Raw genomic sequence first — 16,301 nt, forward strand, 5'->3', positions numbered from 1 at the left:
AATAATGAGAATAGCTAGCGTAAAAACATAATTTCTCAGGGAATCAAAAAACAAACGAACGAAAACAATCAAACAATGAATAAATAAATCAATAAAAAGGGCATTCTTGTTGAGGGGTCAATGAAACTGACTCAACAAATAAGATTGCAGTGCTAAAAATGCAACATAAAAAAGGGAAAAGGTGAATCAGAATTCATCAGTGGCTGATTAATAACATGACAAATCAAAGAACTAACCTGGTATAATGAAATTCAAAATGACTGAAAGAATGCAAAATACAAAAAATAGGATGATGAAAATCTTCCAGGACTATCAACAACATGGTCTCAATCATGATTGCATATTATGAATCACATCTGTTTTCTTTCTTTATTTTTTTTAGAATGTCCCATCACATTATAGTAAAATACTTGTGTTTAATGGTCACTCTTTATTGTTTCGAGAATGGTCAAGATGTAAAAACCAAGTTTGCAATTATTGACCTCTTTGCCAACAGAAATTTCACACAGGAGTTGTGCACTAATCACCTATTTATTGTTAATTGTGTTGCAAAAACTTCAACAGTGCATTAAATAAGCTTTCACTTGACCTGTTTGCCAACACTAATGTGCAAATTCCTTGCATTTCGAAAGCTCACAGAGCTGCATTATTAGTAATTATGATGTTGCATATAACATACCGAAGTACATCAAATATATCTCTGCTGCAACGTTGGCTGCAGTCGAGTAAGAAAAAGCCTCACTCGCTCCCCATCCAAACGCTAATCCATGTCTGCCTTGCTGTGTTTGACAATGTCAGCATTCTGTTAGAAGGAAATCAATATTCTGTTTTATAAACAGCTGCAGACTGCAGCTGTTCCAACCTTTACTTTACACAAAGATAAACGCCATCAAGAATAGTTAAGTACATATTGGAAAAATTATTCGTGACTGTTTACGCGACACATTTTGAAAATATTGGATTCCTTGACTGGTCGCAACATGAGTTGCAATGTTGTGTGAAAATATGATTTTGATTACCTGTTCAGTGCAAAACAACTGCACTGCAACTTATCATGTGACTCATATATGACAAGTGTACAAGTCCTGGAAAGAGAAGCAGTTCATGTGTATATTGTTTTTGTACAATGGGAGTACCCCAATGTTTGGTCTGGTATACATACAGTGTATCTGTCATTAGGTTTATGGGGTCCATTTGAACAGGAATCGTTATGAAGCGTAATTTTTAATGTATATAACCTTTAACGCAAAGTTAAAAAAAATATTGAAAAAAATGCCTTCCTAAGTAGGGCAATGTAATATTAAGGCATCATCAAAGGCACGTTGGAATCTTTCCTAGTCCGAATAAATGGCTCTATCCTGAAGTCATCTCTTCACTTTGATTCAAAGTGACAAGAAACACATGTAGTTTTGAAGATATGGGCACGTGTCAAGGTAAAACCAGGAATGAGAATGAGCAAGGATACACATGGATAAACTTACAATGCACTCCTCCCATTACTGTTACTTACGTCATAATGCCTTGACTTCTTAATTTCCTTGATTGGTGTGATTTGATCTCCTTTTTTGAGCGTGGTTTTGCTGTCTTTGGCAGTTTGGCTTTCAGGCTCCATTTTAGGTTTTTCGTCTGTGGTTTTTGTCTTCTTCTGGGTCTCTGTTGTTGTAGTTGGTATGGCGCTCTTGGTGTCTGGGGGTAGCTTGGTAGCATTTGGCCCAAACTGTTCACTACCTCCAGTTCCCGACTGTGTTTTTTGTGTCTGAGGCTGGGCTTGTTTGGGCCCTTGCAGGTTGGTGGCTTTGTGGAGAGGGCTTTGTTGACTAGCTGGCGCCTGGTGGCGTGGGGACCCCGAGGGTTGATGTTTTGGGGACGGGTGAGGAACAGGGAGAGGAGGTTCATCGAGACCTCCTCCAGACATCAGCCGCTGGGTTTGGCAGTTGAGACATAGCCACTCTTTTTTCTGCAAGACAGTCCAAATCATGACATTTTTAGGAAACAACATCTGAATTCATTGACGTAATGTTTGATAAAATGCCTGTCAATGTTATAGCATTAAAGTATCTTCCACTGTTTTCCCTTCTGCTTTATATGCCATATCAGTTTTGGGCAGCGTGTTATGGAATGCTTGGGATCATAAAAATAATTTTGTGTGATATATTGGCCATTGCTTGGAAGTGTTTGCACAAGTATTCTTGGGACTGGCATCGCTTGGATGAAACATGTTTTTTTTGGTCTTTTGTTTGCAATTGTATTTTTCTAAATAAATGGCAATATAGCACCCCCTACAAATTTTCAACGAATCATTTCTAATTTGTAAAAATGCGAATAGAATAACTTGAATTATATAAAATAAAACCAACAACTACAAATTTAGAGACATTTGTAACGGACCAAGACCAATAAAAATATATTTTAGAGCCATATGGTAAAACTAACAGGATGTCTGCTATTTTGGTTTAAGATTACAATTGGGCACCATTTTGGCCTTATAAACCTGGGCGAAATATGCAGGTACCCCAACGTTGCCACGCTTGCCATGGCTCTTTATAGCTGTTGGCAGCACTTGTTGATTGATAACACTGATAGCACTAATTGCTATATGTCCATGACGTTAATAACGTCGTCATTATTTTGTTGATTTGAATTGCGATTACTTTTTGGGTTCCATCTAAAAATCCAATTCTGCTCTGTTCTATTCTGTTGTATTGCTTTGCTATGAGTTTATTTTAATGCTAAACAACTTCGTTAGAACTCAGCAAGCTTTTCCCTTTGTCTTTCACACTTGTGAGCATAATCACTCCTTTCATTCCATCCTCTCACACTCTGGTCTCCTCTTTTCTTTTGACAGAGTAGGAGCTATTTTTACCTCTGAATTGCATTGTTCTGTTCATCCTGGCTGTTGCTTTAGGCTGCACTCTCCTGCATTGTACATCTATATTTACTTGCACACACACACATGTTCACACACGCATATATCTCATCAATGCAAAATGGAACAGTCTGTCGAGCTGAATGATAACCAAGAAGTGAACGATGACAAGCAGAAAGAGACTGGGGAAATGAGGAAGAAGGATGGGGTAGCGGAGAAGGCCAAAGGGTGCAATGAGAGTCGAGTGAGTGATAGCACACGTGCTTGTGAGGCACAAACACACATATAATCACTGAACTCTTGCCTCAAAGGATGCGCCTCCCTGCTGAGGCTCAAGCAAGTGGAGGAAGAAACTAGAGCTGCAGCTAAAGTAGGCGTTGGGAAGCTACTGATTATTATAGTGCCAAAGGTGCTGCAAGACAGTTTGAACTATAATCAGGGCATCAAGGTGTGTAGGTAGGTGTGTTTGTGTGAAAAGAGAATGGCAGTGCAGTGTTTTTTTTTTTTTTTTTTTTTTACAATACCATGCCGTGTCCAGTTTAACATCCTGTATGTGGCGTAATGCACTACCCAAACAAGTTTCATTACATATACTCGCCGGCCACAATTTTAGTTACACTTCCATATGCTCGGAAAGCAGGAAAAATACACTTATTTGCATATTGATAAGCATATTGTTAATATGATACCACTGACAGGAGTCAAAACTGAGAACATATTCTTAAGGGCAGAATTCTTGTGAAGTGACATGTGCATGTAAGATTGAGACTGCTAAATTGTTTATTTGTCACTGAATATGGACATGGGTAATCAATGAGTTGCTTTTTTGTACTGTAATGTTCATAATTGGAAGCCTGCATGTTTAATCCTGTTGAAGTTGAGGTAAAAATGGAACATGTCATGGACAGAAAAAAATGACTGGAGTGTGAATGAAGTGTCGAGAGCCCGACTTTTATAATAGCACCTTTCTGACTAAAATTTCAGCTCTTGGGGAAATCAAAAGCACAAGCTTGGGAGCTTTTAGCAATGTTTAAATGCTAATTTCTCACCCAAAACACCAAATTCCTGCTCATTCCTCCTCTCTAAGCAGCAGCCCCACCTGATCCAAGAGAATGACCAGGTAATCACTTAGTGAGGTCACAATGTAAGGAGCCCCTCCTGTACCGCCCCTGCAGACTAAACACGCGTCCAGTTTCTCAGAGCAACTGTCCCTGCAACTTGAGTTAACAAGCAGCTGTTCTGATTTTGGAGCATCAAATAAATTATTAAATGTTTCCACATACCCCTCTTTGCTCAAGTCATTGCTGGTTCTTTTAGACGTCCTAAGTATATTTTGTCTACTTTGACTGAGTCTACAGACAAATGTGAGTGAGTCCAGTGGAGGCCGGGTTTGAATGAACCAGGTGTCTCACTTCCAGGTGTCACGGTCGGTTGCGGAGCATGGAGTAGGACGACCAAGTGCAGCTTGGACCAGGGTTTATTGGCGGAACTCAAAAGGCAACTGACATGACATAGCAAACAATAACTTGACTGACTGACCGGGACGTGAAACAAGACAGCAGGACATGACGGCACCAAGACAGGACAACACACCGAACGACAGGAACCAAAACCAATGACCAAAACCAAACCAATACCAATACCAATACCAATACCAATACCAATACCAATACCAATACCAATACCAATGATCCGACAGGGAGAGAGGGGCAGACAGGACTTTTATACAAGACAGGTAACGAGAGGCAGGTGGGAACAATCACACTGATCATGGGCACACAGGAGGGGAGGGGCGAGCACACAGACAGAAACCAAGACAAGAGACACATAGTGGAGCAGTTGGGGGCGAGACGTGACACCAGGTTAGAAAAACGGCCACCAAAATAACTCATACTTCATAAGAAATTAGATTGCCGTTGTATAAAAGGGAATATATATAAAATTAACTGTGGGAAGATTAAAATAGCATGCTATTTTACCATGATACAGACCCTTTAAAAAAGTGAACCTCCCCAAAATGAACCTCCATGATGTGCTAGAAAATAGTACAAAAAATTAAATCAGCGCCCAAAATATATTTAGAGACACAGAAAGCCATTTCTGATGTAAATTCGCTGTTGACCATTGTATTTTCAACTAAAATGTAACAGCGACTTCACGAGATTCCTTGTAGCTGTTCTCCTGTTTTGAATTTTTTTTTCCTATTTATGCACAGGGTCACCCCCAAATGAGCTCTGTAGGGACAGCAACAGAAAAAAAGCTGACCAAATTGAAGTTCTTGCTTTGCCGTATACACCCTGCTGGGTATTAGAGTATTAGCCTTGGTGTAAGGCTGAGAGAGACGACAGCCTTTGAAGTGCTGAAGTGTGGACTTTGAAGAGCAGAAAGCATTATGGCTGCTGCTGCTGCTCCCCTCTGAGGCTAGGAAGTGATCAGACGGAAGAGAGGAGAGAGGCTGAAAAATCAAAAATAAGTTGTGATACTGGCTGACAGAAGTGAAGCTGAAGACATTGAGCTTCTTTTGTCAAACAAATGGAGAATTTAAAATTGTGAATCTTGGATGGTATGATGGCTTGTTGTATCTTCCTAATTCTGTCAAGACGAAATAGTTGGAAAGAAAAATAGTGTATTACAACTATAATGCTCCACAAAATTTTGTGGACAGCTGGTATAAGTGCCTAAAAGAAGCTGTAAAATCTCAGTTAAAGTGGTCGATGCGGGGATGTATTTACTTTGTGAATCACTCGTTTGATCAAGTAGCCTTTTGACAAACACAAAACAATATATGATGATTCATCTTCTTTTATTCCACTTTCAAAAATGTCATTCCTCCGAGTGACATTCAATTTAATGTTAATTCACTATTGGGATGAAATATATCAAACTGCGCGCTATATTTCACTCAAAGAGAAAAAAGAAAAACACGTCTATACTTAACACTTTTTATTATGACATGATAAGAAATAAAATATTTATATATAATAAAATATTTCTCCCTTATTGGAGAACATTTGTGCTTTATTGGTGCTATTTTACTTTCTACAAATGTTGCTCCAATACTTGCAGATGAAGAGCTTGCTAGTGGAGAATCCCACTAAGGGATTGGAAAAGAGAACGAAGCGGTCAAACATCGGGGGTAAATTTCAGGTTGAATGGTGAAGGTAGAATATTGAGCGAGGAGCGCGAAGGAAGTATGAGCAGAGAAGACAGCATCGAAGATAAGCACATTTGTGAATTAGTGGTGAAAAAAGATGTGAACAGAAACAGTGAGAGAACAGAGAGGAGGCGGAGGAACAAAAATGAGCAGTGAATTAGTTCTGCTTCATGAAACGGGCACTTCTAGCTGAGAAGCTGCTTTGGGGCTCTTTGTGAGAGTGTGTATGCGTCTTTGTGCATGTGCCTGTGTATAGAAATCCTGCATTTTCTATTGAGTGAGGAAGGCTTTCTGTTTCAATGTGTCAAGCGTTATAACTGATGGGATTTTTGCAGGTTATTTCTTCCTCGCCCACAATTTTCTTTTCACAATATAATTCGATTTTTTTTAATCAATATCCTTGTTTGATTATCCTGTTGTCGCTGTGTCTATATGTGCCCATGCCAGTGATTTTTATATCCATCATACAAAGTCATCTGCCCTTCACAGCTTGACTCATGTCGTCAGTGTTTTGCTACTAGGTCTGAGCGCTCTCTTTCTCGCTCGCGCTCTGCTCTTCTGTATGCGGGCGTGTGTGTGTGTGTGTGTGTGGGTGCGTGTCTACTAACTGTGACACCCAACTCAGTGTGCTGATTCAGCCTCCACACATGTGCTCACTTTCTTTTTGCAACCACTGCAGCCAAACGACATCTGGGTCATTCTGCATTCACTATTCAGTGGTTTTATTAGCTTGTTTAGGGAAATTTGGTGGTATCCAGATGTTCAAGAAATGGATTGGGCTCCTGTTTATTTTGTGTAACTCAAGTTATAGTATAGTATAGTATAGTATAGTATAGTATAGTATAGTATAGTATAGTATAGTATAGTATAGTATAGTATAGTATAGTATAGTATAGTACGGTACGCTACGGCACGGCACGGCACGGCACGGCACGGCACAGCATAGCATAATATAACAGAGCATAAACTGTTCCCATATCGCTTCACCCCTAAGAATGGTGACGTTAAGGGTGCGTATAAATGAACTGGTAGGAAAAAAACTAATTATAATCATATGATTGACGAAAATGAACATAAATGATATATTATGTTTCAGGTAACATATATCGACTGAATCCAGTGGCTTTGGCAGCTCTTAGATTGAGCAAATTTCCTGAGGGCATAGCAGAAATATTTCCACTCGTATGTGAAAATGACAAAACCATTGCTCAGCCTTTTTTCATCAACCCAACGTAGAAAAGCTGCTAGTGAGATTTAGCTGCACCAAAAAAAAACACACAAGGTAGTTGCCCTGAGGCCGTGGACCGGTACGTGATCACATCCGAGATTATTTATGGGTCGTGACAACACAACTGGGAAATGAGGTGAGTGGTCAAAGGTGGAATAAGATGAAGAAGGCGAGACGGAGCACAAAATGACACGTGACGGAAAAGGAGAACAACCACAAAAAAAAAGAAAATGATATATCTATTTATGACATAAAAAAATGAATGTACATACATGGAAACATACCTAATCAGTAACACACTACACAATAGTTACCCCTAACAATGCTTTCTATGACTTGTTGTGTCCATTGGGGTAACAAAATGACCATCTAGCCTTCCAGAGATTTAGTGCAGCTAAACACACACACATACACTCACTTTATTGATTGTTGCCCACAGGAGCACTGTCATTGTGAGATGGAATCAAATCTAGTTGGAGTCCAAGAAGGCTGCAATAAATAACTAATGGTTTCTACTATTGCTGCCAGTTTTTAGTTTCCAGGGGGAAAAAAAGTCTTCAAATAATTTTCTCAGATGAGAACCACAAAAAATATTTACTGTATCCTTTTTTTGTGGCAAGTATAGATAACTTAAAATTACAGATTCAAAAGGAGTTTATAGTAAAACAACAACAATAACATTTTATACGACATTCCATCACTACCTTTGTCCAAAAATTGAATTTCCCATGCTGAGAATAAATGAATAAAAAGTATATTTGGTGTCATATGAATTTAGAATGGGTGTCAATGTCCCCAAACAGTGTAAATTATAATGTAGTCAACTGAAACAGTCGTATTGTGTTTCTTTCTGCTCCCTTCCTCCACTTTTAAAAGCAGGCTTCTGGGAAAATTGTTAACTGTTCTTGACAAAGAAATGCGACATCATTAAAATAATAAAGTGGAAACCTGTACACACTCAAGAATATGCTAATTTGAGCTGTGGACTATGACCGAGGTGCTGGTGTCCCTAAATATAGCGCTTCACAATGGATATTGGAGGAGGCTCAAACTGTGCTCTGACAGCCGCGGTGACGCTTTTCATGTTCGCTTCACTTTATGTTTCACTTCCGCATCACTTCCATCTGTTTTGAATCACGGAACAAACATACTAACACTCAATCCGTGTTGAGGCAACGCACGCAAGGTTTATTTGATTAGACAGATAGCAAACGGCTTACTAAAAAAGGTGATGGTTTGACTTTGATGCCACTAAAGTTGTTAGTTCACTTGCAGCTCATTTAGTTTTTAATTTTTTTTTTGTGAATATGATTTTCGCAAGTATGTAAACTGCAATACTTTCTGTATTCCAACCGTCCAACCGTTAAAAACTCAAAACTCAAATCAGGACCATGGAGAGAGCCAACACAGTACGAAACACAACCGTTGCATAAACTCAAATCAGGACCATGGAGAGAGGCAACACAGTACCACATCCCAACAGCAGGGGGACAGCTGCCCTTCTGTTAGATATGATGACTTAGCCAGTGAGTGAGTGAGTGAGTGAGTGAGTGAGTGAGTGAGTGAGTGAGTGAGTGAGTGAGTGAGTGAGTGAGTGAGTGAGTGAGTGAGTGAGAAACTGTACAACAGCAGTAGAATGCAAACACCTGGGCTTCTGGTTGCAGCTGGATTTTTCTAGTTCTACACATGCACACACACACATTCATGCACACTCAGAGACACACACCACAGGGCAGGAAAACCCCAATGGGAAGCAAACCATTTAGGTATGTGTGACTGTGCATAGTCATCAGTTGTATGTGTCTGCATAGATACATCTGAAGCAAGCGATCCTCAAATTAAATACATTTGTCTTCATTTTGAAAACACAGCAGTGTCACTTAAGTCTGACATGCACCAATGAATGAATTAATGAAAGTCAAATAGCTGAAGTCATTTCAACTTATCATCAACAGTCTACCTCTGCAACATGTTAGGGTCCAAACATTTTTTCCCTTGCTCCCAGCTCTCAGCAGCAGTCATTCCCTCCAACTCCCTTCTCTCTTTTTGATTTCTTTCAAGCTTGCGCTCTCAGGGTGTTAGAAAAGACCGTCGTTGCTCCAATTTGTCACCATAAATAACAGTGGGGAAGCAAGTGTGCGCATACTGTATGATATAGGTCATAGGGTGTATACTATATAGAGTATAGGTTGGTGCAGGGCCATGCTCTCACTGATATTTGTTGCAGGTTTCAAATGACTTGTAGTGCAATGAAAACAGAAGGGACTTTTGGCCACATTTGCCACTTAGAGAGGAAACTCGAATATTCTTTATTAAAAAATTAGATGTGTTGATTTGATTGAAGAGTTTGTCCTTAATGACTTGAGACATCAGGCCATGAATGCAAATGACTTGTAAATTGTATTGAACTACCATATGTAGGCTGGACCCCTCATTGCTGCAACTTTATATGATAGACATAGTGCTGCTTTGTGAAGTCTAAATTTGTGTTTGGGGATGCTACATTTGGTTGATTAAGTTAATTAATTACAATTTGACTAACCCTAAAGTGCACTGAACAAATTAAGAAACTTCACCAATTCCACAAGGTTCAAATGACAAAATGCTAAAATTATAATCATATCAATCAATCTCATTTCAAAACAAAAATGGCGCTCAGTAGCATACTAACCTCTAACACAAAATGTATGTCAATGGGGCATATTTTTAGTTAATGAGTTATTGATAGTTCACACATTGGGCTCTATTTTCAAAGATTTTAATATCAGTGCAAAGCTTGTTATAAATGTTCTCTGTCAACCTGGGTGGGCCGGCACAGCAGAAGGAGTCTCTTGGAGATGCGTGTTTGAGACCAAATTGTATGGCTATTCAGATCATGTCGAAGTGTTCAGCCAAATAGTCTAATGTGACGTGGTCCATTCATAAATATGTGAACAGAGAGCATCAAATCCTCTTCATGTTTTTTTTAATCATCCCACTGGCAGTGGTGGAGCAAGACTTTTATGAGGTATTCCTGTACAATCACACTATTTGTGATACTTCTGAGCAAATGTAAGAAAGAGAACATTTATTTCCCATTACACATTTAAAAAATCATTTCTCCAAAATGAAATTGGCTCTTTTTGGCCCGTGAAGGAATTCTTCACAAAGGTTCCAGGAATTTATTTGTGTGTGCGTTGTTTTTACACAAACAGCAAACCAATCAAGCAATTAAGGCTAAAAATCATCATCTCCTAGAGGCAAATATGACGCCAATGCTCTATATCATTTCTATTTGTTTTGAGCTTCTCTTTTATGATCTGAATTAACAATATGTCATAATTTGACCTCAGCATAAAAATCAGTCAAATTAAACTGTTTGATAGTACACAGGATTGAAATTTTCTGGCATTGTTATGGCAATCTCTGACTCACCAACTGGTGCATAATTTTAATAGACCAGATCAGACACTTCTCATGTTGTGGAAACACAAGCATCAACCTGATGTTTCAAAGTTGTGTTGTTATATGAATGAAGCCACAGTTGAGTGTTCTAGTGGACAAGGATTGCGTATAACTCATCCACTCAATAAACAGCAACGGGGAGCAAGAAAAAGATCCAGGAAATACATCAAGCTGGGTATACCCCTCAAGTTAATCTCTCTCTCACAAGTGATCCCTCACTGCCGGACCTCTGAACTTTTCTCAGCAGCTCACCCACTGCCTAATTCGTTAAGCTCGCTCTATCAGATTTGCTCTGTGTCTCCCAGTCGAGTCATCGTGTGAGTCATCCGCTTGATTTCTCTCATTTCTCAATCCTGCACTTCCCATGTCGTCTCCCTCCGTGGCTGCCGGCTACTGCCAAATTTAGCTCTTAACAGAAACACAAGAGTGGCATTTGTCACCTAGTAGAAACATACGTATAGGGCAGTAGTTCTCAAACTTTTTATACCAAGTACCACCTCAAAATGTGCTTGGCTCTACAAGTACTCCTATAATGACCACAGATAAAGTATAGCAAGTGTTTATCAAAAATGAGACAGACGTTTTACTTCAGATAAGTATATTTAACATTATGGTTAGAGCTCAAAGTCAAAGTCAGCTTTATTGTCAATTTCTCCACATGCCAAAGACACACAAAGAAACCGAAATTTCGTTCCCCCCTATCCCACGGTGACAAGACATGGCTCACAACAGACAAACAAGTAAACAAGTATAACAAAAGCGTGCTGAATAAATAATGAATAAATAACGCAACAATAAATAAATAAATAAATAAATAAATAAGAGGAGCAGAAAAAAAAGGAGCAAGCGTACAGCAGACATTCCCGAAAATAGCGCAACAGTGCCGCACGCTACGCAGAAGGGGGTAGCGAGTTCAGGGCCCTAACAGCCTGGAGAAAGAAGCTGTTGGCGAGTCTGGTGGTGCGGGAGCGCAGGCAGAAGGTATGAATAGTTTGAACATTAACACCATATTATATTGGAAAATAAAAAACTTTACTTAAGTAATGATTTGATTAAAATGTTGGACAAAAGTAATGCTATCAAAAGTAAAACAAGAATTGTTTAAAAAAAATTATTCAAGTTTGAAGTTTAAAAACAAACAGTATGATAATTCTGCATGTTATTTTTCTCTGCATGAACATATGCTTTTTTGCAGTATTTGTGTGTGTGCGTATGCGTGTGTGTGCGTGCGTGCGTGCGTGCGTGTGTGCGTGCGTGCATGCGTGCGTGCGTGCGTGCGCGCGTGCGTGTGTGCGTGCGCGCGTGTGTGTGTGTGTGCGTGTGTGTGACAGGTTACTAGCTGTCAGCAAAGTCAAGGATGGCCATTGTGAAAGCATCTGACAGATGATTGGCAGCTAGTCTGGCAGCTTACGTCCTGGCAACCACTCACGACATTGTCAAACTGTCAGTGTGAGTCCATTCAGAGCGGTTTGCTAAGTAGTACCCTAAATGTTCTCCATATGGTCATAATAGCCTCACACCCCGATGGAGTAAAAAAAAAAATTGGTGAAATCATATTTAGTCCCTAACAATATTAAATGGTGTTCATACTGGAACCTGCGTGCGCCATCACAAGGAAGTAGAAGCAGCTATCTTGGATTATTGTGACTTTTCATTTAATTTGATTTTGGGACACATCATGGAAGTTTGACTTGTAAATTGGTTGAGTGTCTACCCACCAAGCTTTTGCCATCTGCCTGTTTCTGAAAATATACCTGTGAGCAAACAGTTCTGAATGTTGCCCCTCTGTGAGGTAACAGCACAGCTAATCTACACAATATGGCACCTAGAGAGAATTTTACTGCCCATGATTTGGAAGCTAGGCTGGAATATGATGCACTATTTATAGGCAAACTGGAGTCCATGCCACCATGTGCCTTCTTTAATATCACATTTTCCATGTGGGTATTCTTTTGATCATTATTGACTTTCTGACATACACATTGTTTCATTCTGTTCTGTCTCTCTAACTATACAGAATGGTTGGTTAGAGCCATCACGTTTGCTCGCTTGTTTTTATGTTGCACCCCCACGTTTCTCTCATGTTTCTTGCGACTACATCACATGTTGTGCAACAATTCAACAGTCCCCCTGTGAACACACATGTAATCTCACAATCCTATTGTTACACACATCAGGATTTTTCACCTTTACAAGGGGATGGTGTGCATTTGTTAATTCCATTCTTTTTCTCACTCGACAGGGTTTAACATTTGGGTTGTTTGTCAGATCACATGAGTAATTTAGCATTTTCATTCAATTTTATGAGCCACCACTGTGAGCTTCCTATTTGTGGCATGATGTACTACACAGGCAAACCTATTTTAGACACACGCACGCAGAATTCCAGTTATGACTCACTAATTCATCCGACTTTCAATGCTGCTTTGAGAAGAAGAAAGACATATCAGTGTTGCTCTTTGAAATGAACACCCGCAGGGAGGCAGGAAGAGGTTGTGTGGGGGCAGCGCTACAAAAGACCATGGTCTCTTTTTCTTTTTTTTTCTCTTTTTTTAAAGCACAATTTAGTACAAGCGCTGTAGTGCAGTGAGGCGCTTGAAGTCCCTCCAGCTGCTGAGTCCCCCACAGAGCCTCCACAAAATGTCTGCTGTGTTAAGAAAGAGAACTTCCTTTAAACACTTTTCTTTTGTCTAACCTGCTGACAGAGTACATTGAAAGTTCAAGTGGTTGCTTCTCTGCATCAAACTATGTGTGGATGTATGCTTGCTACGAATAACACCAATGTAACATGATATTATCATAATAATAATAATAAAAGTAATTTGCGCAATGAATCTGTCTGCCTGCACCTCGATCAAATCCATAGAAATCGCATTACGCCACCCGCGCCACAGTTTAGATCTGCTTTTAGCTGGATGAATTCTAGTTTATTCTGTCAATGTAAAGAAATATGCCCTTGGTCTAGCGAGGCAGTACTAAGCAGTCTGCCAAATTCCCTAACACGGTAAACTCGACTTGCATGGAGAGCATCTATGGGCTTAGCTTACTGTGAGCATGTTTTTAAACAAGGAAATCATTTTTCTAGGTGATTAACATCACAAACTAGCATATTTAAAAGGCAAAATATGATGGTTGATCATTTTTAAAAAATGGACAGTGTTATTTAGCTGTCTGTATGATTTTATTGTCATAATAATGGGTTTAGTGTGAACACCAAAGTTGGTTTCTGACCTTCTCCTGCTTGCCATTGGGCAAGCCACATAAATACCAAATAACAAAATAAATTGTGAGGTCATAAAAGTCTTCCGAGCAATGGCACTGAGGAGGCCGCCCCTCTGAAGCAAACGAACAATACTATTCACATTTGAAGAATGTTTTTGATGCTTTTGATGCTTTATTTTTACTTCATTAATTCGGAGTCAAGGTCTCATAAGTTAGTTCGTTGAAATCGTCATTATCACATGGACGGGTGACACACTCAAATAATCTGTACCTATTTTGTATCAGATTTAAACATGCCATTTCTTTAGACAGAATATGAGGTTGCCAGTGAATGTGATGAATGAAAATGATTGGTTTCATTCCGTCACGCGTCTTTCTGATTCGTACTCATTTATTTTTACTTGTGTTGAGTTGAAATCACCAACTTCAATTTAAACGTATGAATGGAAATAAATTGCAAACCGACAAATAGCTGCTGTTTTCTGAATTGCAAAAACATGCAAACATCTCTGATTTAGTTCAGATGAGCTCCATGAAATAAACATTGTTTTACTCCTTCATTTTGAACCTGCTCTTCATCCATTCTGGCAGAGTTACCTTGTCGTACTTAATGCTCTTCCCGCAGGATTTTCAGTTGCAATTTCAGGATGCTGTTAGTTTAAAGCCAGTAAGCAGGAGATTAAGCATTCTGAATCAGCATTTACAGTATTGGATGAAGTCAAGGCCACTCAACAGCTGAATGCATTATAAAAAGAGAGAAAAAATGTGTTTGTTCCCCAAGTTCTTTTACCTCAAAAGTCCCATTGAGGGAATTCCACACTTTCCGTGGCAACATCTTTCCTTCACCTTTGTGTTTCAACTGTCTCATGGTGTTCCTGTGGGTGTCTTCCATTTCTGTTTGTGTGTGTGTATGCCAGCGTATATTTTATCAGTATGTATTTTATGTGAATGCGCACTACAGCCTGTGCCCTATCAGTCTCAAGTTCCCGAGAAAGGATATACAAAAAAGAAAGAAAAAAAGTAGCATGTGACCTGCATGAGGCGAAGATGACAACAGTCAGCAGTCTGAGCCATTAAGATATATATTGTATTTATTTAGTTATTATTTTATAATTCTCATTCAAAGCTTGTTTGAGCTGCTATGTAAATATTCCAATGGCAAAAAAAGGAATCTGGTGCGAATTCTATGTTTTCTTTTTTTGTTTTTTTCTTCATAGCATTTTGCCTCATTGTGCTATTTTTTTGGTACAAGATGTATAGTCTGGGCATGGCATGATTATACCTTGTAACTTTTTTGCTCCATCTACAGCCATAAGGAACTACTGCTGTCGTTGATGTCCCCCCCAGCAAAGAAAACATCTTAGAGGTGATATGGAGTGGCAGTTAGTGCTTCAGTTAAGTAGAGTTAAGTGAGGGAGAGGTTTGAATAATACTTTTATTATTATTATTATTATTATTATTATTATTATTATTATTATTATTATTATTATTATTATTATTATTATTATTATTATTATTATTGTAATAGTACTTTATTGTAGTAGTGTGATATTATATTTGTTATTATTATTATTATTATTATTATTATTATTATTATCATTATTATTGTAGTAATATTGGTAAGATTTTATTGTATTATGTTTCATGTTTGATATTTATACGCTGCACTGTTTGTGTGTATTTTTAAATACTCTAAAAATAAGGTTGAGTTTGGATAAAGTTGTGAAGCAAGAAAGTAAAGGAAAGTATGTGGAGTTGTTGTATTATTAATTGTAGCGAGATGTCCTGAAGTAGTGGAGCGAAGCGTTGGTCCATTAGGAGCAGCTTTCTGGTTTACCTACTGCTCACTGTTTTTTTTTGTTCTGGGTTCTTTCTAAATGTAGGAGCGTGATTCACTGCATTCTAACTCGATCTATCCACCCATATTTTGAAATGGTGATTTCATCTCTTCTTGTTAATTTTTAATTTGGATCCTTGTCTATGTTGCACATCAGTCGCTGCAGTGGACGCTTGAGTGTCATCCCAAATACTGCCACTCACTCTTCAGAAATTGTAGGAAGGAAATATTTTGCCTTCTTTTCATTCATCTTATCATTTTGTATTTGTATTCAAGGACTGGATTTAATGCTCAGTCACTATGTGATGTTGTTGCAGGGTCTAAAATTTCTGTAGCCCCCTATAGGCACTCTATGCACGTTCAGGATAGTGGCTGGTTATTGTTGGAAAACACAATTGCAAATGTAGTTAACACTAGTTTAGCTACAAAAGTGGGACAAGAAAAACACACAAATGATAAGATGGTGTCTCAGGTGGGTAGGGCTGGTGCAGTAATAATTGGTAAGACAGCACCGGCAATGGCTGTGAAAGTTGGAGTGACAGACTGGTCT

The 16,301-nt window shown here is 38.9% G+C and overlaps 1 protein-coding gene across 2 annotated transcripts in view; it reads right to left on the bottom strand.

Moving 5' to 3' along the window:
* bsna (bassoon presynaptic cytomatrix protein a) overlaps positions 1–16,301 on the bottom strand; it is a 68,187-nt gene that overhangs the window by 23,794 nt on the left and 28,092 nt on the right. For both annotated transcript variants that reach the window (XM_049754887.2, XM_049754886.2), the window contains exon 4: positions 1,511–1,957. In XM_049754887.2, coding sequence (XP_049610844.1) covers positions 1,511–1,957 — 447 coding nt within the window. The remainder of the gene's footprint in view (positions 1–1,510; positions 1,958–16,301) is intronic.

The sequence above is a fragment of the Syngnathus scovelli genome, chromosome 2 (assembly GCF_024217435.2).
Source record: "Syngnathus scovelli strain Florida chromosome 2, RoL_Ssco_1.2, whole genome shotgun sequence".
Lineage (NCBI taxonomy): Eukaryota > Metazoa > Chordata > Actinopteri > Syngnathiformes > Syngnathidae > Syngnathus > Syngnathus scovelli.